Source organism: Genypterus blacodes, unplaced genomic scaffold (genome assembly GCF_046128005.1).
Source record: "Genypterus blacodes isolate CSIRO-AG114 ecotype Tasmania unplaced genomic scaffold, CSIRO-AGI_Gbla_v1 ptg000332l_1, whole genome shotgun sequence".
NCBI lineage: Eukaryota > Metazoa > Chordata > Actinopteri > Ophidiiformes > Ophidiidae > Genypterus > Genypterus blacodes.
This window is the reverse complement of record NW_027467117.1, coordinates 371,088-395,226: the sequence shown is the minus strand read 5'-3', so window position 1 is coordinate 395,226 and position 24,139 is coordinate 371,088. Positions and strand designations below refer to the sequence as shown.

The 24,139-nt window shown below is 46.8% G+C and overlaps 4 protein-coding genes and 1 non-coding gene across 9 annotated transcripts; all 5 read left to right on the top strand.

Annotated features, from left to right (window-relative positions):
- The first annotated feature begins 1,094 nt into the window (after nt 1-1,094).
- rpl27a (ribosomal protein L27a) lies at nt 1,095-3,839 on the top strand. Its single transcript, XM_076137697.1, has 5 exons — nt 1,095-1,150; nt 1,799-1,862; nt 2,250-2,325; nt 2,960-3,134; nt 3,661-3,839. Exons 1-5 carry the CDS (start codon nt 1,148-1,150, stop codon nt 3,787-3,789), a joined length of 447 nt encoding a protein of 148 aa, XP_075993812.1. The 5' UTR covers nt 1,095-1,147; the 3' UTR covers nt 3,790-3,839.
- On the top strand, nt 2,697-2,827 carry LOC142988515 (small nucleolar RNA SNORA3/SNORA45 family). The gene has a single exon (XR_012960596.1). It is a non-coding gene; the product is annotated as a small nucleolar RNA SNORA3/SNORA45 family (small nucleolar RNA).
- Nucleotides 3,840-4,220: 381 nt separating the features above from the next.
- akip1 (A kinase (PRKA) interacting protein 1) lies at nt 4,221-6,123 on the top strand. 3 transcript variants are annotated; one of them, XM_076137682.1, is made up of 4 exons: nt 4,221-4,482; nt 5,159-5,338; nt 5,424-5,498; nt 5,592-6,123. In XM_076137682.1, the coding sequence occupies exons 2-4, from the start codon at nt 5,192-5,194 to the stop codon at nt 5,844-5,846; spliced, it is 477 nt and encodes a 158-aa protein (XP_075993797.1). In that variant the 5' UTR covers nt 4,221-4,482; nt 5,159-5,191; the 3' UTR covers nt 5,847-6,123. The 3 variants fall into 3 exon arrangements, with proteins under 3 accessions (XP_075993797.1, XP_075993799.1, XP_075993798.1); XM_076137684.1 differs by lacking the exon at nt 4,221-4,482 and adding an exon at nt 4,864-4,884; XM_076137683.1 differs by lacking the exon at nt 4,221-4,482 and adding an exon at nt 4,906-4,993.
- Nucleotides 6,124-10,809: 4,686 nt separating this feature from the next.
- znf143b (zinc finger protein 143b) lies at nt 10,810-17,598 on the top strand. Of its 3 annotated transcripts, XM_076137689.1 has the most exons (15): nt 10,810-10,913; nt 11,844-11,959; nt 12,446-12,634; nt 12,737-12,817; nt 13,082-13,278; nt 13,400-13,468; nt 13,556-13,672; nt 13,864-13,939; nt 14,091-14,216; nt 14,410-14,589; nt 14,677-14,904; nt 14,997-15,139; nt 15,718-15,870; nt 16,243-16,371; nt 17,172-17,598. In XM_076137689.1, exons 2-15 carry the CDS (start codon nt 11,854-11,856, stop codon nt 17,253-17,255), a joined length of 1,878 nt encoding a protein of 625 aa, XP_075993804.1. In that variant the 5' UTR covers nt 10,810-10,913; nt 11,844-11,853; the 3' UTR covers nt 17,256-17,598. The 3 variants fall into 3 exon arrangements, with proteins under 3 accessions (XP_075993804.1, XP_075993802.1, XP_075993803.1); XM_076137687.1 differs by having other exon boundaries at nt 12,446-12,817; XM_076137688.1 differs by having other exon boundaries at nt 10,830-10,913; nt 11,847-11,959; nt 12,446-12,817.
- An 887-nt stretch (nt 17,599-18,485) lies between these two features.
- On the top strand, nt 18,486-23,648 carry wee1 (WEE1 G2 checkpoint kinase). The gene is made up of 9 exons (XM_076137698.1): nt 18,486-19,529; nt 20,080-20,297; nt 20,749-20,815; nt 21,058-21,230; nt 21,353-21,621; nt 21,713-21,891; nt 21,979-22,149; nt 22,299-22,444; nt 22,779-23,648. Exons 1-9 carry the CDS (start codon nt 19,044-19,046, stop codon nt 22,936-22,938), a joined length of 1,869 nt encoding a protein of 622 aa, XP_075993813.1. The 5' UTR covers nt 18,486-19,043; the 3' UTR covers nt 22,939-23,648.
- The last annotated feature ends 491 nt before the right edge of the window (nt 23,649-24,139 follow it).

The window sequence follows — 24,139 nt, the reverse complement described above, 5'->3', positions numbered from 1 at the left end:
GTACACACTGCACACTCACTGTAAACAAGAGTATCATTACCTACAAATGTGTTTATCAGTCTTTAAAGTTCCCTCAGAAAATGAAATACATTTGAAAATGATTTTAATTCTTATCATTTCGGTGACCTTATCATTGCTTTAATCATTCCATTTGTTTTTGCACGATCAGGTTGCTGCTCTTCTGCATAACGTCCACACTATCAACCTTAGTGACCATATCTGTGGTTTTCCACATGAATTCAAACAGACACTGAAAAGCTGATTTACATAGGGGTTATTATTCAAATCTTCCGTTAACATAGGGGGTAGTGCTTCCGCTTGGGAACTGGAGGGTCGCCGGTTCGAGCCCCTGCCGAGGTGTCCCTGAGCAAGGCACCGAACCCTCAATTGCTCCCCCCTCTACGAAGGGTGGTAATGTAATGTAAGTCGCTTTGGATAAAAGCGTCTGCCAAATGATCGTAATGTAATGTAATGTAATGTAACATGACTTGATCTTGTCAGTGACCCATCCACATGCTCTGTAGCTGGAAGTCAAGTGTTTATCAGACTTGACTTCAGACTTCACAGACTTGACACTCTGATAAGTGTTTATCAGACTTGACTTCCAGCTACAGAGCACGTGGATGGGTCACAAGATCAAGTCATGTTAACGGAAGATTTGAATAAAAACCCCTATGTAAATCAGCTTTTCAGTGTCTGTTTGAATTCATGTGAAAAACCACAGATATGGTCACTAAGGTTGATAGTGTGGACGTTATGCAGAAGAGCAGCAACCTGATCATGCAAAAACAAATGGAATGATTAAAGCAATGATAAGGTCACCGAAATGATAAGAATTAAAATCATTTTCAAATGTATTTCATTTTATGAGGGAAATATAAAGCCGTTCCAGACGATTTAGTATTTGTCGTTGGAATTCAAAAGTCAAATGAAATGGAATTAAATGAGTTTACACCGAATATCTTGTGTTATAAAACGGACAAATGAATACAATGATACATAGGTGATGTGTACATCTGTGGAGCGCGTGAAGTGACTTCCTGACATTAGCGGCTAGGGGGCGATGTAGAGTTTGTTGTCTGGAGGCAAATCTCGCACAAAGCCGTGCGATTTCCAAATCCCGTTCCTCTTTCAACTAGCCTCCAAGATGGTAGGTGCAGCTACGTGTCCCTGTGCTTTAGAATGAACACAAATCTATGTCCATCCGCGTTCGTCTGCGCATAAAAATGTAAACCGGTGATAGTTAAGGATGGACTCGTGTCTAACTGTTAATCCGTGAACGTTATTTCCTTGATTTTCGTTGGGAACATTGATGTTTAGGGGAGATAGTCCTGTGGTAGCTCGCCTGTCCCGGGCCTTCACTCTAACCTGCAGCCTGCTGTTTCTACATGATGACTTTAATATAACCGCGTCCAGTAAACATGTCTGTCCCACACGGAGGAGACTGGGCCGCCGCGGTGTGAGCGGCAGAGCTGGCCGGGCTCGGGTCACCTTAGTCCCGGTGAATGTAGCTGAATTCAGACGTGTAGCTCGGTTAGCAGCAGCTCGCTATCAGGCTGGACAGCACGCATGGACCCGGCGCTGTGATGGAGCCTGCGACAGAACATCATAGACGATAGAATGACTGGTGTTCGTCTATTAAAATGACTTATTCTGGACATTGTCCAGTCGAAGTTGCGGTCGCAGGGCTTATGATCCGTTATCGGGCTCATTTAGCCATGTAGCTAGCTGGGTCCGGTCTAATGTTTGGCTGTGTGGGTGATTTAAGAAACTAACCTAGCGACTCTTTCTTTAACAGCCGACCAAGAAGACCAAAACTAGGAAGCTGAGAGGACATGTCAGCCACGGACATGGACGTATCGGTGAGTTGAAGCCCACTGGTTCTGTTCTATGAGAAGACTAAACACTGAATCTGGGCTGACGTGTGTGTGAAGATGAGGTCTAATACATCTGAAACACGAGTACAGTTTTCTCTGCTTTCTTCATCAAAACTCACTAACAGTCTTGTTGCTAAACTAATGTGAGGCTTGAAGTGTTCCAGTTTAAAGTAACTGCTGAGGGTCACAGACCTCAGCTTACTGTGATGATGTGATGCCTTCACTCTTAATGTGTTTAAACAGTTTTATTCATATTAAGTTTGATTGAATGGCATTAAGTTGGACTCTTCTATGTGAATATAACCTACACTGCATTGACTTGTATCCTGTATAGAAGTCATTTTGTGTTAATGTCTTGCATTCTGTCCACAGGCAAGCACAGGAAGCATCCTGGAGGTCGTGGTAATGCTGGTGGCATGCATCACCACAGAATCAACTTCGATAAATAGTAAGTTCCGTGCAGCTTTATGTCAAGTTGGTCCTGTTCTGCATTGTTGCATACATAAGAGACTTGTGTTACCTGTGTGGTGTTAATTGAATTGAGTTCTTGTGTGGGTTTCTTGCTGTAAATATTGGAAATTCATATTGGTTATTAAAACACATTAAACTTGTAGATGTTGGTGTATTTACAGGGCAGGGCTAAATGTCAGCTGTTTGAGCCTCAGAACACCTGTCTGTGCTAATGAATGACACACAGCTGAGTGGAAGTGTGTTCAGTTCATGTTGAGATTGAGTTTGTGCGGTCTGACTGGAGATGTGTCTCTTTGTATGGCTTTATTATCTGACTGTGGGTTTGTTTTCTATATTTGTTCATGTTCTGTAGAGACTAGAGTCTCATCTCGACACATAACATTGTCTTGATGTGCTAGAGTTCTCTTAGAGTGAAGACTGGTCCTATTCACCGACTGGCTCTCTTGATTGGCCAGTCACCCACATGGGCAGTCACATTTCTGCTGTTCTTGCTTCTATCAAGCATTACCAACAGGCTCAAACTCATGGGGTCTGTTGGACCTGTTGTCAAACAGAGATAGAGGGTTGTGTAAGTTGTGTTTATGTTAAAATGTCCCTCTGTGTCTCACCAGCCACCCTGGGTACTTTGGTAAGGTGGGTATGAGACACTACCACCTGAAGAGAAACACCACCCACTGCCCCACCATCAACTTGGACAAGCTGTGGACCTTGGTGAGCGAGCAGACCAGGCTGAACTACGGCAAGAAGCCGGAGGGACCCGCACCCATCATCGATGCTGTGCGCGCTGTAAGTATCAGCCGGGGGGGGGGAAGCCAGTCTGAATGAGCTGAAGTGTTGACTGATGTGAGCCAATGACCAAGCTGTTACATTTGAGGCAGTGTTGGATGGAGATGAGGTTTTATTCCTCAGTATCTTTCAGTGCTGCTTACAATGGAGACTTCTGCTACAAAGGTGTCATAATGGAGGATAAGTGTCTAATCTTTGACTCAAATGGAGTAAATATAAGTCAGACGCTCTGTATTGTGATGTTTTCCATTAATATAAAGCAAACGGGTGCTTAAGTATTGCATTTGGATTTTTTTGCCAATAAACGTTTACAAAGATGAGAGTAGAGTGTTGAATCCTGTTTTAAGAACTTGGTTGTTGACATGATGTTGGACTTCCAGACCTCAACATTTCAGAACTTTAAAGAACTTGTTTAATAACCTTGCTTTGGTGTTGTTGGCTGAGTGGTCTGATGATGATGATGATGATGGACCCATGCAGGTGTGTCCCGTGTCTCTGACCCATGTGTTCCATTTGAACTTTTCAGGGCTACTACAAAGTCCTGGGAAAAGGCAAACTGCCCAAGCAGCCTGTGATCGTCAAGGCCAAGTTCTTCAGCCGACGGGCCGAGGAGAAGATCAAGGCGGTGGGCGGAGCCTGTGTGCTGACGGCATAATGCTTCTGTTTGTCGTTTTTTGGAAAAATAAACTGTATAAATGGAAACAACACGTTTGATTGTGGACTTTTTGAATAGCTTGATTTACAACATGACTGATGAGTGCATCAGTCCATTCAGGTGAACACAACAGGGACGCATAAATAACAACCATGTAAACACGAGAGGTTTATGAATGCAGGTGACTTTATAATGTGACTTACTTTGTAGTAAACTAGAATGCATAATTACAGGTGCTATGGCAACAAGTTCATGCAAAAGATGACTACAGTTTGTGTTAAATAAGCTCTGAAGGTCATGGATGCACGTTTGATGCATGACGTGGCTGAGTGTTTCCTACATACCCGCTAATCTGCACATGAACTGTAATGGGACTGAGCCCAGATCAAGAGGGGCTGAGACCCGAACCACGCAGGGGGGCGGGGCTTGTGGCACCTCGGTCCTGTATGATGCCGTCAGGCTCATTGCGAAATGGGTTTTTCGTAAAGGCGCCAATGTAATGAGCGCTGTGACATCATCGAGCGGATCGTCTGGAGGTTGAGGATCTGCACAGATAAACGCGGAGTGAAGCTTTAACCCGCGGAGCTCTGCGGGAGCGCGAGCCTGGCTGTAGGCTTTATGGGCGTGGCTCAAAGTGCACGATTTCCTCTCAACACAGCTGCGCGGTTCCGAATGGAAACGATCCCCGAGAAGGTAACCGTGTGTGTGGTGTGTATGTGTGCGTGCTGCAGGGATTGAGCGGTGTGTGTGTGTGTGAACCAGCTGACAGCGCCTGTAACCTTAAAGTCATGCAAACTTTGTTGACATTAACGTTAGCAAAGTCGTGGTAATCCACTCACAGTGCCGTCAGAATCGTTACTCGTTGTGTTGACTGAAGTGAGCTGGCGTCAGTGAGGACCCGGTACAGGTCAGCAACAGCCACAGCCCGCCAGGATTCACTGGTTTGTTTTAATTGGGCGTTAGGTTGAGTGCCTAATGATGCGTTCAAGGGTTTTCCGCGTTTTCTTTACACCACCCTTGGCCTGGAGTCTGTAGTCAATGCGCAAGACAGGAAGACCAAACCCCACGAATACTGAAAGTTTAAGATATTTAAGGGTAACGGTGTCAACACTCAAACATACAGAAACATTTGTACAAATCGAGAGAAATTTTCGTCGCGGTGTCACGTGATGACAAGTGACCAATCATCTTTGTAGGCATTCAAGTGTGTTGCGAATAAATACCGCTTTTTACCCAAAGTGCACAGACACACACACACACACACCTCGAGAAATCACTAATACAAGCAGCAACAAATCCGTTCTTTTCTTTAAGCATGTACTGGGGATGGGTTTGAAGTTCACTGCATTCTCTGCATCTTCCTCCTCAGGTGAAGGCCTCCTGGGTCTAAGTGGTCTGGTCCATGGCGAGCCGGTCCTGGCTGGAGTCCACGCTGCAGCGCTCAACCCGTCTGGGCCAGGAGGTGCTTGAGCGGGCTTCAAGGCGTCTGTTGGACTGGACTCCCCAAACCTCCAGCAGCACAGAGCGACACAAACGAAAGGCTGTGGAGGTTCCTGCAAGCTTTCCTTATATGAACTGAACTTCAGTGATGAGACTTTGAATGTTTGCATCTCATTTCTTCTTATGCATTTTAGAGAATCAACGCAAACCGTGATGATGCCTTTGAAACCACGGCAGAGCTCATGGCACAGATGACCGATCAGTGTCAGGTGAGTAAAATAATAATCTTTCTATGTGGCGGTAACCAAAGATTAAGACCAATTTATGAGGTACGATGTGAACTCTGTGTGTGTGTGTTGCAGATGCTTTATGAGTGTGGCTTTGGCACTGAGACCAGTGACGCTGAGAGGAGACACCTGTGCAGGTTCCACCCACAGCTGGTGCCTTGGACCCCCCCTGGTGTTCAGGGTCAGGGGTCGGCTGCAAGCGCCCATTGCTTCATTGAGGTTTGTCCAGGGACGTACTCCATCACAGCCACCGGGCCAAAGTCGCAGAAGAAGACCCAGGTGATCAGCATCAGCGCTGGGGAGAGTGTCAACCTGACCTTTGTCCTCTGACCCTTCGTCTGGCCTGATCCAAACTGGACCACTTTTGTTTTCGTGCTTTTTAAATTCAGATGATCGTCTATTTTTTTATTTAATTGTGCTTAATTGTGAAGAATTTACATTTTATTTTTCTGCCTACTGAGAAGCCAAATTGTCATTTTACTGAAGTAACTGATTATGTCGACTGTATGTCAACGTTTTGCTCTTGAACATTATGCAACACATTGAAATGACCTCTGCCTGCACCGATGCCACACCAGTGTATCAAAATAAAGTATTTTTATCAGTACATGTTATTTCTTTACATGCTTACAAACTTATGCGTTAACAGCGTTCGCGCTTTTGCAAGAGAGCGGCCGAAATCCAGCAGGAGGCTGAGGTCTGAAGTTGTTGGTTCCAAACACGTCTCTGATGTTTGCTCTTCTCCCTCCAGAGCCGGGAAGCGACTGAAACAATGAGCTGCGATTGTGTGAAGCGCTGGTTGGTGGGACAGGGTAGCTGAAGCTGGCTGAGAGAGACTGTGTGATTCTTCTTGGCACTGTCCTCCCTGGAGATGAAAAAGACATTGTTTAGCGTTTCAGAGTGACCAAGCAGCATCCTGTCGGCGTGTGTGTGAATGAATTGGCATTTCTTCCTGGTGGTGTCAGTGTGTGTCTCCCACCTGGCTGTCTGTACTGTGGCTCTGAGTCGGTTCTTCTCCAGTATCTCCAGGGGGGGCGGACGTCTTTACTCAACTTTACTGCAGGAGGAAACGCCAATCTGGCCTCATAGAGTGATGGAGAGGAGGGAGATGGCACCTCCGGGTCCCTCGTCATCCTCATATCTGTATCCTTTAGGTCCAGCTGCTTTTCTATCTCTGCCTTCTCAAACCCGTTCTTCGTCCCAAAGCTGTCCAGAGGAGTGTGTGCAGATGTGTCCTGCCATTTGTTTCCGTAAGCGCAGCAGTAAGACGCTGCAGCCGACTGACAGCAGTCCATGCAGCTCAGCCTCGGTATGCAGGAGGAGCTGCCAGCACACAGCCAGGTGCAACAACGACTAGAGGCTGATTTTAAGATTGAGAGCTCTCTGACTGTTCTGTCATAGTGAGGAGCAGAGATGGGCACAACCAGACCATCAGGAACCACAGACACACAGCCATCCCACATCAGCACCCGGAGGACCACAACACTGTCTGCTAAATGGAGAGAGATGTGATCTTACTGATTTACTGAGAGAAAAATCATGACCATCACTTTAACCCAAACATGATCCCCATGGTACCTCCTGGACATTCTCTGTACTCTGCGGGGGCCATCACTCTTCCCGGCCCGTACCTCCTCTGGTCTGGTTCCCATGGTGACAGGACTGCATCTCCAGGTGCCATACGGAATGTGGGGGGCCTCGGGTGGTTGACCATGTCGAGGGAGCAAACCAGCTGCCGGTGGGAGGACATGGCATCCAAACTAGCATGTCCTGAATGGTAAAAATGGACTAGCCACACTCCTCCGCGGCCCTGAGTATGCGGTCCCTGTATGGAAACATGCAAACATGCAAACAGGAAATCTATCTTACTGTCTTACTTGGTCATAACTTTGTATGAATATAAGTAAACACTGTACTTCACTTATTTCACCTGTACTTCCTGTAACAGAGTGCCCAGGTGGTAAAAGCCGTCCAGCCTCCTCCGGGCCAGAACCCTGCATCCTGAGAGGAACCTCCCATGACACAGTGATCGTCCAGGTAATATGCAGGAGGTAACTGGACAGAGAGGATTACCCAGACTGCTCCTGGGAGATGGAGGAAACAGCTGAGGTGATGCAGTACAAACTGTTGTGATGCTAATTGAGACCTGATTGTGATTGTGGCTGGAGATACAAGAAGTTTCACGTCGTCGTATCTGTAATATCTTATCTGGCTTTCAGATCAGTTGAAGGACGACATCTTCCTGTTCAGGTTCTCTCAAACTCTTCTCCACTGTAACACTGACTGTAATGAGCTGTTTGTGTAACCGTGGAGACGAACCGGAGCAGAGGTGAGGACGCGTTGTGCTGATGAGGGATTATGACAGGGGTTGACTGAAGACAACATTCAGCTGTGTACAGAGGAATCACCTGGTAACATGCATACACAGAGGAGGGAGAGAGAGAGGGAGGGAGGGAGGAAGAGAGAGAATCAGAGCTCACATCACATTTCTGTCTCCCCTCTCAACTTTGTTTGACACACAGACTTGGATGATCACAACTCCCAGCATTGATACCTTCTCTAGCACTCCACTTAAACTGACAGGAATCACATAGCAGCTCCCTCTTGTTGCGCACGTCAAACACTGCAGGTAATCTTTAGTTTTGCCGTCCAGCTGTTTGCCTGAGTCCAACAGGTAGAAGAGGTTCACAGCCCTGCCAGATGCCAGTGTGTGCAGGCCTCGCAGCACAGCCTGTATCTGATCAGGGAGATCCCGAGTGAGCAGGTGGACCGTGTAGCAGGCAGGGTCAGTGAGGGCCGCAGTCAGGGCAGCCAGGAGATCCCTGCCAGGGCTGCAGCTGATGGAGTGAATCCAAGACAGAGCCCTGTACACCGTGTCAGGAACACAGGGGAGCATGTGGGGGGCCCAGCAGCTGATCTGCAACGGGTGAGAGAAGGGTAAACTAGCTGCAGCCATTTGAAATGTAGGAGCAGGAGGAGAGACAGAGAACCCAGCTATCTTAGTGGTCCGTTTGACACAAGGCAGAGGGTTCAGATTCATTCTTGAATAATAATCTGTCATCATGTAGGTATGAGCTGTCGGCCCGGCCTCACCTGGCGGGAGAAGGTCACTATGTTGAAGAGAGAGTCTCTGAGAGAGGCCTTGGTCAGCAGAGTCTGGATCAGCAGCCGCTTCACCGACGCCAGAGCAGCTCTCATGTCCTCTGACGTGTCGACCACAAAGACAACATTACTGCTCCCTTTGCCCAGGAACAGTGGGAGCAGACTGCATGCCTCCAGAGGCAGCAAAGCCTCAGAGGTCAGTGATGTCATCCTAATACTGAAGCAATCACACATTTGGTTTTCTTTACATTTTAGGTAGTTTATGTATGATTTCATAGCTGGGAACTACAGGAAAATCAGAAAACATTGACTTGTATCGAATACCGAAAAGTCAACAATCAGTTTTGAACTATTGCTATCTTTTTTTCCACTGTACTCAAAACATTTTGTCAGGTTGCAGATGTACGTTCTTGTAGTTACAGTCATGTGTTGCCCTTGTTTTTCATAATGCATTGTATAAGAAGTTATGTTTTACTTTATTTCTGATCTTGTAAAACAAAGAGAGAGAGCGAGGCCAGGGCAGAAGACAAGACAGTATTTAATCATGAAATGACTCCATACACATTAACACAGTGTCTTACCTTCACTGGCAATGATAATAATTAGAAAAAAGTGTCTGTTCTGTCACTCAAACACCAAATTAAACACATATATATCTGCTTGTCTGTTCTGAACTAGCTGGCACACGTCTCTGAGGTAAGCAGTAAAGACTCAGTGAGTACGTTACCTACAGTTGTAACAAATCCCCTGCCTGTGTCGCCCACAGTCAGCTGCAGACAGAAACTTCACCTCACTGTTGATGTTGGTTCCCATGGAGAGCCATTCAGGGCCGGCCAGGCGTTTGGAGGGGTGTGGGTGCCTGCCAATCAGCTGACAAGTGTGCATTACCTAACACAACCGTCACGTCCGTGTTGCTATGGTCGTAGACGAGGACTCTCTGCTGCTGTGTAAGGATTTCTCTCTTTAATCAACAATGAGGCCTCAGCTAAACCTGTTATGTCTTTAAAATCTGTCTGGTGTGCAGTTAGAATCATTTTTTGTCCTCTGTCCTCCTTATTTGGCCACAGGAGCAGGAACTGCCTGAACGTGCCATCAATGCATCTGCAATTCACTTCACTGGAAGATGAAAGTGTGTGAAGTAACAAATCTGAATTTCACCAATGAGGCATGTAGTTGTAAGAAGAAGTTCTATTTCTTTTAGTCACTGTTTAAAGAAAGAATATATGATCCATATGTTCCAAAAGGATTTCCCTGATGTTGAAAATATCAGTTGGGAATTTCACTTCATTACTATGAGAATAGTTAGTGAATGAATGACCTCATATAAAGAGTTGATAATTACGCATGACAAGAAGATGCAACTTCCCTTTAAATGTTTAATTAGAAAACACAAAATTACAGTCGAGTCATATATACATTCAAATATTTGTATTCAGAAACCTGTCAAGCTCCCGATATCGTTTGCATCACCATCAGACCTTAATGCTGCATAAATAAACACTAGTCATGACATAAATTAACTAAGTGTCATCCAGTTAACAGATTACAGCAATGATGTCATCCAAACTAGCAAAGTTACAATGATGTCACATTAAACATACATTACTAAATTATACATCTTCAAACTTTCTGAAATACCAATCAGTTCATGTTCGTGACACAGAATTGCAATGTTTGAAAAGTCAGTTTGTAAACATGTCGTCGTCTGTGCCTGTGTGTGGTTGCAGTGTGTGTTGGTGTGTTGCCGCCTGTACTCCTCCATGTGTAGTCTCTAACCCTCTGCTCTTCACTGCATTGCCCACATTCCCCCTGTTTCCCACACCACCTTGTTTTCAACATGGATGCCGACAAATCTCCCACACACCGCTGTTTACATTACAGAATTATGAGACATGTCGGCCCGGGTGACACGTAATAGCGTGGAAACGCAACAGTCAGCTAACTGCTGTATCACGTCGATACGTCAGTGTATATAACATACGACGACGCGGCACAATAACAAGGAAAAAGCCGAGACAATACGAAAACCGACGCGGAATGGCGTCCATCAGGGGCCCGAGAACGTGAATAATGGAAATACAAGCGTGGCACTGTGGATGATTGGCGTACAGGTTGACCAATGAATACGCAACAGGCCATCGCTTTAACGAATCACCGTGTTTCCTTTCGGAAGTGGGCGGGTCAGTATTTGTAGGGTGTTTACGTCATACATGTTCCCGTGTGTGGCGGCGCTCAGCGTTTCCTGCAGTGTTGCATGGTGGTCGAACAGGAGGAATTGTTGGAAATTTTTCGGAGGTTAGTATATAAATTGGTTTTTACCCAGTGTGCATTATTCCCTCAGCCGGCTCTGGGAGAGGAGGGACGGGCGGCAGCGGGGATGCGGAAGAATACGGACTTCTTCTCCTTGACTCAAATAAAGCTTCACCCCTGAGTCTTTACGCCTCTGTTATCTTTAATGAGCTCATGGATTCCGCTTCTTGTTGGCTAACTGCCGCTGCTAGTTACATTTGTGCTGCTGGAAGCTTGATGGAGCCAGCTAGCTAGCGCCCCGGCCCCGGGGAGACACTTTAGACGGTTAATGCGAAGTTTGTCCCGCTGTGTTGCAGTTAAGCCGAACATTTGAACGAAATGACTCGTTTATTGTCAGCCACTTAAAAGTCGGAACACAACTGCTTGGCGTGTTTAGCAGCGCTATTAGCATTGTGGCTAACGTCGCTACTTTCTGACAAGTCACGGCGGCTTCAGCTGTCAGACGCTTAAAGGTTTCGAGTCTCGGCCTTTACTGTAGCTTAACAGCGCTCTGATTTAAACACACGCTCCCTTACACGCAGCTCATAATGTCACATTAAGACTTGTCAGTTCGCTGTGCTACGTAGCAGCTAACTAGCCACTCGAGCTATCCAACTAAAATGCGCCAAAACAGCGCAGCAGACCGCAGTGAGAACCCAGCAGCAGCAGTCTGTTAGCGGCGCTGATTAAAGTACAACAAACGGGGGCCATTTAATGGGAAACGCTACAGATTGTGATGGATAATGTGTCTGTAATGTGGCAAACACGTATCTAAGCTTCCATCGCGTCATGTAACAAGTGTCACTAGCTGTCACATCGTGTCAGCTGGCAGCATCATCGGCCTGTGTGTGTTTATATCGTGTGTGTGTGTGCTCTTCCTGAAACGTGGGTTCCCAGTGTAGTGTTAAACCGATTGTCCTGCATGTGTCCTCCCAGCAGCTGAATCATGCTCCTGGCCCAGATCAACCGGGATTCCCAGGGAATGGCGGAGTTTCATGACGCAGACGGGCAGCCGGTCACTCTGTGTCTGGCAGAGGCGGTGACGGTGGCAGGTGAGATCATAAACCAGCAGGAGGGTTCACTTCCTCCATGTCTTCATCCTCTTAATGCCCACTACAACCCTGTCAACATGGACAACTGGCTGCATTATTGATTAATTCACATCTTTAATAATCTGTGTGCGTCATAATCCCTCACTTCCTTCTGTTGTTGCCCTTAACGAACATTTGAAGACAAGTTCAGAAGTCAAATGTGAAAATTAACAATCTTATAATGTCTGTTATGTGAACTATATATTGGACGCAGTAAACTGTATTGTATATGTGTCAACACTAAGATAACTATGGATAGATTCAGAAATGAAGCATGGTCATTGAGTGAGATGAATCCAGAAGGATGTTTCATCACGCCCCCTCTGGTTTATTTGGTAAACAAATTGAAGGTTGTATTAAAAGGATACTGAAGATTGGGATTAGTCAAACTTCTCTGTGGCTTCTGGAGGCACCACGGTCCAAACGTTGACTGTCATCATTTCCCAGATGCTGATCAGATGGAGAGCATGGACACAGTGAGCCTGCAGGCTGTTACTCTGGCCGACGGTTCCACTGCATACATCCAGCATGACACCAAAGCCTCCTTCGCAGACGGACAGATTATGGACGGCCAGGTGATCCAGCTGGAAGACGGCTCTGCTGCCTACGTCCAACACGTGACCATGCCTAAAGGAGGTAAGAGACAAACCAAAACAGAGGAGAAATCATGGGAAGTGTCATGGAGTATTTGGGTTCTAATGTATGAGGTACTAATGTGTGATGTGTTTGCTGTTGTAGGAGGGGACAGTTTGCAGCTTGAGGATGGGCAGACGGTCCAGCTGGAGGACGGCACAACAGCCTACATACACACACCCAAAGGTAACATTTCAATGGCAAGAACTTGTCTTTGGATGTGGTTTTGCTTCGGGCTCTGAGCACTTACAATAGGATTTGCTTTAATTTGTTTATGCAAATAAACACAGTTCTATCTTAACTCAATGTGCCTTGTAACTGGGTGAGTTGTATAAAGTAATAAATATTTTGATTACAGACATATCGTGGAAACGGCCATCTTGTGTGTCCCATTGAACCTGAGCCCGGTTTCTGAGCTCATGTCCCCTCTCTTTCTTTGATCCTACCCAGATGCGTATGACCACAGTGGCCTGCAGGAGGTGCAGCTGGAGGACGGCAGCACCGCCTACATCCAGCACACAGTACACATGCCCCAGTCCAACACCATCCTGGCCATCCAGGCTGATGGCACCATTGCAGACCTGCAGGCAGATGCCACCGCCATCGACCCCGAGACCATCAGTGTGCTGGAGCAGTACACTACCAAGGTACTACATCATGTCACACTTGTTTTATCTTTGTCTTGGATGGTTCTACAGTATCTTGGATATGAACGTTATTATTCAGTCAAACACAAAAGCATGTTTGGTTTTGGTTTCTCCTTCCCAGGTGGAGAATATAGAGAACTCCTTTGGGTCCTTTGGCAAAGTGGAGACAGACAATGGCGTACACATGCGGGTAAAGTGTCCTCATACAGAATGACCTTTCATTTGTCTCTCTGGTTTTTACCAAATGGTTCTAAATGAATTTGTCGTATTGTTTCAGATTGTGTTGCAGGGTCAAGACAGCAGGTCAGGAAGGGTTTCAAATGTAGGAGAGAAGTCATTCCGCTGCGATTATGAGGGCTGCGGAAAGCTCTACACGACTGCTCACCATCTCAAGGTGTGTGTCTGTCTGTGTGTGCTCTCCTCTGCTGCTTAATGTTGGATGCTACTAATTTAGTCTCAGAAACTGAATCTCAGCTGTAGATTGGAATTCTTACAAAAGCTTTTGTTGACATTGTGGCACATCATCTTTGTGTTTATTTTATGTGGTGACCCAAAACTATAAATGAGTGTTTTGTGTCTCCATAGGTACACGAGCGCTCCCATACTGGAGACAAACCGTACGTCTGTGAGTTTGTTGGCTGTGGGAAGAAGTTTGCAACAGGTACCAAACGGCTGTGGGCTTTCTTTCTAACAGGCAGTTTAAGTCTTGTTCCTTATATGGCTGAACCAGAATGAAGCAGGAATCCAAGGGTTAACCTGTAAAAAGACTTTATGAATATGAATCACAATCTTTGTTCTCATGGCATTTTCAGGGTATGGACTAAAGAGTCACTCTCGCACTCACACTGGTGAAAAGCCATATAGATGTCAGGAGATGAACTGCTGCAAGTCCTTCAAAACCTCTGGAGACCTCCAAAAGCACACACGAACTCATACAGGTACAGCACTGCACACAGGAAGTTACCCACTCAGTCCTAAGCCTGCCTTGTTTGTACTGTAAGTCTGGAACAAAGTTCGTCTGTTCAGCACCCAGATCAAATTTGCACATCCTGGTCCAAAAAGTGTGGAGATGTAGAAGTGGAAACCTGAACTTTGACCCAGTGTCTCATGTGTCCCACCTCTGGTCTGCAGGAGAGAAGCCTTTCAAATGTCCTGTTGATGGCTGCGGCAGATCGTTTACCACCTCCAACATTCGCAAAGTTCACATCCGGACACACACCGGAGAGCGGCCGTACTACTGCTCTGAGCCCAGCTGTGGACGCTCCTTCGCAAGTGCCACCAACTACAAAAACCACATGAGAATTCACACCGGTGAGCAGCTTACATTTGCATTGCCTAGCAGAGGAAGGTTTTGTGATTGTGGGAAGTTCTCTGATCGATTTTTTCCTCACTTTCCAGGAGAGAAACCTTACGTTTGCACTGTGCCTGGGTGCGAGAAGCGCTTCACAGAATACTCCAGCCTTTACAAGCACCATGTGGTTCACACACCCTGTAAACCTTACAATTGCAACCACTGTGGCAAAACGTACAAGCAGATTTCCACACTGGCCATGCACAAACGCACAGCACACAACGACACGGAGCCCATCGAGGAGGAGCAGGAGGCCTACTTTGAACCCCCCACAGGTGGGTCACATATATAGAATATATATTTAAATGCTGTATGGATGACATGAATGCTGGCTGATGACGTAAACAAACACCTGCACTTCATCCAGACGCCATCGATGACCCTAATGTGAGCTACACAGCAGCAGTGGTAGAAGCAGACGACACAGACCAGGTTCCTGTGGAGGGTGTAGAGATGGTGGGACGGCAACACGTTGCCTTGGTAACGCAAGAGGACGGAACTCAACAGCAGGTAATGTAACAACAGTAAAGATGTGTTCCGGGATCCGAAGGGGTTCAAGTTGCAGTGAAATTAGTTTGGGTGAATAAATGAGTTGAGATGAGCCGTTCCGAGCTGCAGCCTGCGGCCTGTGAGCTTTCTTACATTGTGCCGTTCATGCTGCAGCACGATTCCAGCAAATGAAATTACAGGAGATCAAAGGCTTCTTATCAAATCAGCTGTGGAGAGGCAGGCTGCTCTGCTGCTCTACACCAAAGAGAACACTGAACTTTTGTCCTCTGACTGGATTGATATAACAACTGTAATGTTACACGAAATTTAACTGGCAACTCAGAGCAGGTGGGGGAAATGAGGAAGAGGATGTTTCACTATGAGTGTTTGCTAGATCTAAGTTTTACATCCACATCTGCTCATGTCTGTCTCTGATACAGTTTACACATAAAGGGGCTTCCTGTTAGCTGGACAGATATTTGTGCTATACTTAAAATGAAAATGTTAATTCACAATCAGACCATTTTCATATATCTGCATTAGTATCCCATAATTGTTACCATAGTAACTGTTGTTTCCTCTGTTTTGTGTCTCACCAGGTCAGCATCTCTGATGCAGATTTGCAAGCTATGGGTGGCACAATCACCATGGTAACCCAAGAAGGCACAACCATTACCATCCCAGCCCATGAGCTGACAACGCAAGGTGCTCACTCCGTTGCTATGGTAACAACAGATGGCTCAGAGGAACAGGTAAGCGTTCCAAGGTGGCCTGTAGAAATGTTGTGATTATAAGGACGACTTTGTGGAGGTGATGAAGGTGCTCTGCTCCTGGACAGCAGTCAAGTTTCTGGGGACACAGTAACTATGATTAGGAAACAAATGCCTGCAACCAGTGACCTCGACTTGAAATGTTAGAAGCTAAACTAACGGCATATGAACAAGGATGTTTGGCTGCGGGGCTATTTCTATCCTGGCTGTTGGACATTTGAACATTCAGGCCTTGTTTGTGGGCCTCCATATGTCTACTGGGCATTCTGTGACGGCACGAGATGCCATAAATGAACGCAGTACCCCCGACAGACGAGATGTCTCGATGGACTAAAATGTTTCTGTCTCCCTCAGGTGGCCATCATGACGCCGGACATGGCCTCGTTCCAAACTGTGGAGGAGGCAGCCTACACACAAGAACAGGATGATATTCATCCAGTCACGTTATTGGCCACCTCCAACGGCACTCACATTGCTGTACAGGTTAGTAGGAGTGAATGAATTGGTGGAGTGAGTTCCATCTGTGATCTTCATGACTGCATGAAGCAGAGAAGTCTCAGCTCCTTGTCCACAGGGCCTCTAACGCCTCCTACCACCTCTTGTTTCTGCTGCTTTTCTCTATTGACGCTTGTGATGGAAACTCAGGCTTAGTGTTTTGTTTTGTTTGTTATCTTTTATACTGATTAGTGTTTCAGTTGATACCAAACACCCTTTAATTGGTCTCACCCCAGTTAATCCCTCCCCAGTCCACACACCCTGTTTAGCTGTTTGCTCTAATGCTTAGATGGACATCCTGGTAGGTAGGGTGCATAGAAGGTGGATTTGGATGCAGGTGGAAAGACTGAATATGTCCACCTACTACTATACTAACTTTACATTAGAAACAAGCATTTTCATCGTTGGCTGACAAGGTCTTTACATCATTACGTGCCTGTGAAGGTTCATCTCAGTCACCACAACTAAAGCATGACACTAGCAACTTTTTTTTTTATATATCATAAGCACAATTTAATTTAACTTAACAATTGTCCTAAAGTCCTAAAGGAAACTCTCTATTTAGTATTCATTATTCCAGTCTTTGCCACTGAATATTCAGTATGAGCTACTTTTGATCACACCAATGTAAATGAACCATTGTTTAGCCTGAAAAACAAACAAAGAAGTTTGTACACAGATTAATCAGTGTTGATGACACGTCGCATGACTTAATGTGCCGTAAAGTACTGATCGACTAATTGATTATCAGTGCATGAATAAGTGTTTGTTTTTTTCTCTCCCTCCAGCTCAGTGATCAGCCTTCGCTGGAGGAAGCCATTAGAATAGCATCAAGAATACAACAAGGCGAGTCGCCAGGCCTGGAGGATTGATGGCAAAAATCAAACGGAATGTTGGACTGTGAATGAGACTGAAAACTATCTCAATTGGACTTTACAAACAAGATAAATCATGTCTTCCATGTTTTTTTCCACAAAAAAACTTAGCTTTTATTTGTATATAGAATTTCAATAACTGGACTACAGCTATGCTATTTTGACCCTGACCAGAACGGAGAGGGGAAATGCTTTCTAATGTTTATGGTGCACAGTGCACGTCCTTGTACAGCTAATGCTATTTCTAATAAAAAAATATTGTGTGATCAGTTGACTCCAATCCACTTTGTTTTATATTGTTTGCCACAATTTTGAGTAAAAAATATCGTCCCTCAAATTAGATTTACAATGTCTGTGGATGAAGTCCAGCATAAAAGTGAAATTGAAAAACATGAATAACCCTGTCACAACAATCATTTATTAGTACTGATATACGTAGATACTTTTATTGATCCCAAACTGGGCAATTGCTTTAAGGAAAATTAACAATGCATAGTAAAACTTAAGTAATACAAGTTAATATAGTGAATGCTGAATGATTAATGTATTGGAGATTAAAAAAAATGATGCGGTTTCTTAAAGGTCATAAGAAAATGTGCTTCCAAACAAATGTGGGTGTAAATGTTCCAATTTCCCATATCCTATCTATCTGATGAATAATGTGGAAGCAATTGATACAACTGTGTTAGTCTTCTTCTAGAATGTAGAAAACCTGTTCTTTTGTTGTGGTCTGGGCTGAAACTGAACTTTGTAGTTTACCTTTATTTCGTCATTCTCATGTATCACGGTGTTAAGTATGTGCTATATCACACAAGAGATAGAAGGCTTTGACTTTAATTAGTTTGTATGGTCAATGCTTTGTTCTTGTGTTCTCAATAATGGAGGCATTGTCTCGGAAGTTAATGCCATTGTGTGACTTTAACAACATGAGAGGCATGCGTTCGCGCCAGATTGTTGCCTTTCCACCGGTGACGTCACTTCATTCTGAATCCCACAGCACTTTTTGGTAAGCCCCGCCCCTCACGCGTGGCCGCGCGAGGCACTGCAAGAGTTGAATTTGACAGCGGCGAAGCTTTTTCTGACATTATTTTATTATCAAAATGATTATACGCGTCCTAAAGTAAACTCATTGAAGTTGTGGTCACCATAGGGCTTGAAATTGGCTCTTGAACGCTACGCATGGCGGGTCTTAACCACAAATTCTGTAGGCTTCGGATTTTCGCGGTGACGTCACCCCCTCAAAACCCCCCTCTGGGACGCCCATCTTTCAAAATGTCGGGAAGCGCTCTGATTGGCTGCCCAGGAGCACATGACCAACGGTCGCGGGAAGTCCTCTGCCACGCGCGTGATAGGAAGAGCCCACTCTTCGACTCGTTCAAACGGGATTTTGTAAACATCACAGTGACTTTACAGCGGAAAGACGCGTTTGTGTATCAGCGAGCCATTGGCAAAGGTGTGACAGATACCGATACTTCACCTGAGCGGACAGCGGTCGCGTTTAACTTCTTTTTGGCACCGTTTCCAGCCGTCTGCTGTACGGGCTGAACTGTTTGGGAGCCATTCTCGGCGCTGGATGGGCGTGTTGGGTCAAGAAGGCGAGTTGGATTCAGTTTGTGGGATGTCGGCTAACGTTTGATTATTTGAACTTTTCGTCGAAATACCTTTATTTAAAGGTAGCTGGGAGCCTACAGGTTCGGTTTGAGTCGTGATACTGCGGTATTACAACAGCCCGGGGGTCCAACCGAGTGATTTTCGCGTTGACGAACTCCGGCTTTTAATCCCAAAATGTCGAGCTACAGCCGCCATCGGCACGGATCTGCTTCCCCCAGCAGCCGACCGATCCGCCAGAAACTCCAGTTTACTTCCAGCGACGGGGAGGACGAGCCCATAGAGGACGTTAACAACAGCACGGGAGCCGAATCCGGATTCACGGAGCTAGATTCACCGATGCCACTGCGCCGGGACACTACCGACAAACTCCTGGAGGGCAGCAGCCCCCTGAACCAGTCCGGCGGGGACGACGACGTGGAGCTGTGGGACGAGGACAGCTTCGACTCCCCGACTCCCCTGCGCTCCCAGACCAGCGTCGCCTACCCAAACTGCTCGCCGTCGCCGATGAAGAGTTCTCGGCTGTACAGCGGCTCGCCGGATCGGTCTTACGCCCAGGATGACGGGGAAGGATCCAGCTCCCCGATCCCGGACTGTCCCGACACACCTCCGCACAAAACCTTCAGAAAGCTCCGGCTGTTTGACACGCCGCACACACCAAAGGTCAGTTAATAACAAATGGATCTTAATACAAATCTAAACAACTTGCTGGTGTGTTTTCATTGAGGAAAAGTGTTTGCTTTAATACCTTTAATGTAAATGTGTGATTTCACTTAATATCCAACTATTAACACCAGGTGAGCTCTTATGTTGATACTTTACTTTACTGTAAACTGGCTCTATGTGATCTGGACCGGTTTTGGGTTCAAAAACTCAGTCAGGTCAGCTTCTCTAGTTTGAATTGGCCGAGTTACCTTCGCTGCGTCAGTTACGACCCAGTGACCCACTTACTGCAGGACTGTACTGTTGTGTAATAGTTTGTGTTCCAGGTGTACTGGTGCTATGCCTGGACATGTGTGATCACAGGTTACCGTATTACATAACAACAACTCCCATTTAAACTGCTCCCTTTAAACTTATTAAAGTTATTGTTTGTTTTTTGTATTTTAAACACTTTCACTCGTCTCCTCCTCTGCCCTTTAAATCCGGACTCTTTGCTGATGTTCCACATTCTTCTCTGCTTTAACAAACTGTGTATTTTTCTCTTTTCCAGAGTTTGCTGTCCCGAGCCAGGGGCTCTGGCCCGGGCTCCTCCAGCAGGAGGGTCGCCCTGTTCAAGAATGCCGAGGCGTCAGGAAAGTCAATAGCGGACTGCAGCGCCCGGAGACAGCAGACCCCCATGGTCAACTTCAACCCCTTCACCCCAGACTCCCTGCTCATCCAGTCTGCCACCCAGCAGAGGAACAACAGGAAGCGGGCGCACTGGAATGAGTATGTACTTCATCTGTTACAGTTTAGACTGAGGAAGAGTCGCTGAAATGCCACAGCACTGGTTTAGTATTTTGAAGCACAGCAGCTCTTGTTTGTAGAGTCGGGTTCCAAATGACTGGGATCTGTTTGATCCTCACTCTTGTTCTTTCACATTTACCTAAACTTTATCTGTGTACAAACAGTAGTGAAGTTAATGCTGGATAAGAGAACTAGAAACACAAGCGTCTTGGTAGGTTTCCTGTTATCTGAATGAAGGCAGATTAAAGGCCGTTGCTGTAGTAACCAGGTTCGTTAAAGCCGTTGAATAGTCAGGTCTAAGTTCAGGGGGTTTGGCTCTGATTCAAAACCTCATGGTTACTGAAGAGGGCTGCCATGTGCTTTTGAAGGGCCTCAGTGCTGCCACCTCCTGGATGGAATCTGTAACAACATCCTCTATTGTCTCTCTTTTCAGCTCATGTGGGGAAGACATGGAGGCGAGTGACGGCGAGGGGGAGGAGGAGATCCTGCCTCCGTCTAAGGTACCATGACCATGCATTTACTGAGTAATGCAACAAAACTATTCACTCTCACTCTTCAGGACAGCTACAATGTCTTTATTAGTGTTTCTGGTTCTTGGTTGCATCAGCAGCCTGTCTTCCATTGTGATGCTAAGTCTCCGTTGTAAAGTAAACAGTGTCACGTCTTTGTTTCACGAGGTGCCAAAGCGGCGTGAATAGGAAATGTGGCGTTTGTAAACATTGTCCGTCCTCTCTGTCCTCAGAGGATCACCATGATGGAGACCAACATGATGTCACGGTACGTCTCCGAGTTCCTGGAGCTGGAGAAGATCGGCTGCGGAGAGTTTGGAGCCGTGTTCAAGTGTGTGAAAAGACTGGACGGCTGCATCTACGCCATCAAGAGGTCCAAGAAACCTCTGGCAGGATCAGTAGACGAGTAAGTGGAGCTTTACAGACGAAGCAGCTCTCAGGTTTACAGTGATGCAACAGGTTTGAGAGGAGACTAATAACCTCATGCACAGTCATTTAATTTAATTTCCCTTCCTCTCCCCCCCGCAGACAGAACGCCCTGAGGGAGGTCTACGCCCACGCCGTCCTGGGCCAGCACCCTCACGTGGTGCGGTACTACTCTGCCTGGGCGGAGGACGACCACATGCTCATCCAGAACGAGTACTGCAACGGAGGCACGCTGTCGGACGTCATCGCGGAGAACTACCGGCGGCTGAGCTACCTGTCTGAGCTGGAGCTGAAGGATCTGCTGCTGCAGGTGGCCAGAGGCCTGAAGTACATCCACTCCACCTCCCTGGTACACATGGACATCAAGCCCAGTGAGTCACAGCAACACACACAGGAGTCACATAACCCTAACCCCGCCCCCCCATCAGGATCTAAATGTTTTGTTGTTGTTTTTGTCCCTAGGCAACATCTTCATCTCACGGAAGTCTGTAGCGAGCTGTGAAGAATACGACGACGACGATGAGGGCTTGACCACCAGCGTCGTCTACAAAATAGGTGATCTTGGTCACGTGACGAGAGTCAACAACCCCCAGGTGGAGGAGGGCGACAGCCGCTACCTCGCCAACGAGGTCCTACAAGAGGTGTGTGGTCCTTCTTCTAAAGAACTCCTTCCTGTTTGGGCCGAGCTTCAGCTGAGGTCACTAACTTCCTCTCTGCTCCGTCTTCAGGTCTACACTAACCTCACTAAGGCAGACATCTTTGCTCTGGCCCTCACTGTGGTCAGCGCCTCGGGGGCGGAGCCTCTGCCCACCAACGGAGACAAGTGGCACGAGATCCGCCGAGGCAAACTGCCCGCCATCCCCCAGGTGCTCAGCCCGGACTTCATCAGTCTGCTCAAGGTAACGCAGTGCAACACAGCTGATCTGGGTTTAGTTCTCACTCAGGTCCTGGACTAGATGATCCTCCAGAGACTTTACTGTTTACAGACACAAACCCAACTTCCTGTTTGTTCTTAGTTTGTAATCCTCCTCTTCTTCTTGTGTTTCAGCTGATGATCCACCCTGACCCCTCCAGGCGCCCGTCGACCTCTGACCTCATCAAACACCCGGTGCTCCTCACTGCTGCTAGGATGAGTGCCGACCAGCTGAGGGTGGAGCTCAATGCCGAGAAGTTCAAGAACGCCCTGCTGCAGAAGTAAGTACACATCGCCACGGCAACACACACACACACACACAGCATTCACACCACACTTTAATTGCACCACAGTAGCCGTTTGTGTTTAGTTTCTCAGGTAAATCTAAACGCTACTTTCCTCTTTAAAGTCACTCAGGAAACGACTCCACTGCTGCTTGATCTCTTTGTAGTAGAAAACAACATTCCTGCTCTATCTGGTTCTCTCTTCACCTCCCTGTGACCCTCTGTTAATGAGATGATGTCACCTCATACCCTCCTCCCCCTCCCTTCTCTGTGTTGTACCGTCTTGTATTCTGCCTGCTTTCATATTAACTAACCTTCCCGTCTCTTCCAGGGAGCTGAAGAAGGCCCAGATGGCTCGGGCCGCGGCGGAGGAGAAGGTTCTGTCCACAGACCGGATCCTGACCCGCTCCACCGTGCAGCAGTCCAACCCCAGACCCTCCAGACTCATTGGCAAGAAGATGAACCGCTCGGTCAGCCTCACCATCTACTGAGGCTCCCGGCCGCCCCAGCACCTCCGCACTTCGGCCGGATCATGGACCTTACTGACTCTGGAATGTTCCGGCCGAACGTCGGCGTACTTAAAGAGCGAGCCGCGGCTTCAGGAGAGCCCGGCACCCCCCGGTGACGTCACCTGCGCCCTTACTCATCTCCGTACTCACTCTGGCACACGGCTCCGCCCGGTCGCCAGTGGACTTCTCTTCTGAAAAACGTTTGTTCTCCCCCCCCCAAAGGTAATAAATACCTTTAGACCCTCAGTCCTCAAAGAAGCGTAGACACATGGCTCTCTCTCTCCCTCTCCCCCTCTCCCCCTCTCCCTCTCTCTCTCTCTCCGTCTATCAACCTGCACTTCCTTCAACAAAGCCCGTTGGCGGCGGATTAGTGAAGCTCTCGTCGGTTTGAATGTACTTCCCTTCAACGTGTGCACCTTACTGCCCGTCAGACGCCTCACGCTGGGTACAGGGGGGGGGGGGGGGTCTGCCAACTGTTATTGCTGTGTTTGTAATGGAGCACTTTGGAGGCAACGAGTGAAAAGAAAAGAAGAAACCTGCTGCTATTGAAGTTTTGTGTTCTTCAGGGTTTGGTCAATTTCAGGTTTGATGGCTCTTAGAATCATTGGTTGTTGTTCCCGTGCAGCAGGACTCCTCTTGTCTCCCTGTGTGGAACACGGAGCGTGCGGCGAAGGAAAGCGATCCCTTTTTTGTTTTGGAAGAACCAAACCCAAGGCGTTCCTCTGTGTCTGTGATGTTAGATTGAACTTCTTTCAGCCCTGCCTGTAGCATTAGAACAATCACTGTCCTGTTCTGTTGGACCTCTGCCATCTCTTCATCTTCAAAATGACCGTTTAGACCGTTGAGTCTTTTTGTTCTCATAACATCTAACACATGTCTGTTGTATCATATGTTCTTTAATAAACTCTCACGCCAACACAACACGCTGTCTGAGTCTGAGTGTCACAGAGGGAGCCAGCAGAGTTCTGTCAGAAGGTTCTGCCTTTTGTACGAAGTTATTTACAGTTTTTACACATTTTGTTACAAATTTTTTACAGAATTTCCAAGATTAATTTGCCCATCTTTTGCCTTGTCTCCTCCTTGTGTAAGCCTGTAGTTTGCCTCTTATTTAGCTGAAAATTGCCCAAAAGTAGTAAGCGACGGGAGAACTACATGTTAATTATGGGCAAATTTCGGGCAAATA

Bases quoted from the DNA above. Each gene is read 5' to 3' on its own strand.
- rpl27a (XM_076137697.1), top strand. The intron at 1,863-2,249 runs GTGAGTTGAAGC...TTCTGTCCACAG, and splicing joins CCACGGACATGGACGTATCG to GCAAGCACAGGAAGCATCCT. The intron at 3,135-3,660 runs GTAAGTATCAGC...TGAACTTTTCAG, and splicing joins TCATCGATGCTGTGCGCGCT to GGCTACTACAAAGTCCTGGG.
- wee1 (XM_076137698.1), top strand. From the start codon at position 19,044: ATGTCGAGCTACAGCCGCCATCGGCACGGATCTGCTTCCCCCAGCAGC. The intron at 20,298-20,748 runs GTATGTACTTCA...CTCTCTTTTCAG, and splicing joins AAGCGGGCGCACTGGAATGA to CTCATGTGGGGAAGACATGG. The intron at 22,445-22,778 runs GTAAGTACACAT...CGTCTCTTCCAG, and splicing joins AAGAACGCCCTGCTGCAGAA to GGAGCTGAAGAAGGCCCAGA.
- akip1 (XM_076137682.1), top strand. From the start codon at position 5,192: ATGGCGAGCCGGTCCTGGCTGGAGTCCACGCTGCAGCGCTCAACCCGT. The intron at 5,339-5,423 runs GTTCCTGCAAGC...TATGCATTTTAG, and splicing joins ACAAACGAAAGGCTGTGGAG to AGAATCAACGCAAACCGTGA. The intron at 5,499-5,591 runs GTGAGTAAAATA...TGTGTGTTGCAG, and splicing joins AGATGACCGATCAGTGTCAG to ATGCTTTATGAGTGTGGCTT.
- znf143b (XM_076137687.1), top strand. From the start codon at position 11,854: ATGCTCCTGGCCCAGATCAACCGGGATTCCCAGGGAATGGCGGAGTTT. The intron at 13,469-13,555 runs GTAAAGTGTCCT...GTATTGTTTCAG, and splicing joins ACAATGGCGTACACATGCGG to ATTGTGTTGCAGGGTCAAGA. The intron at 13,940-14,090 runs GTACCAAACGGC...TGGCATTTTCAG, and splicing joins TGGGAAGAAGTTTGCAACAG to GGTATGGACTAAAGAGTCAC.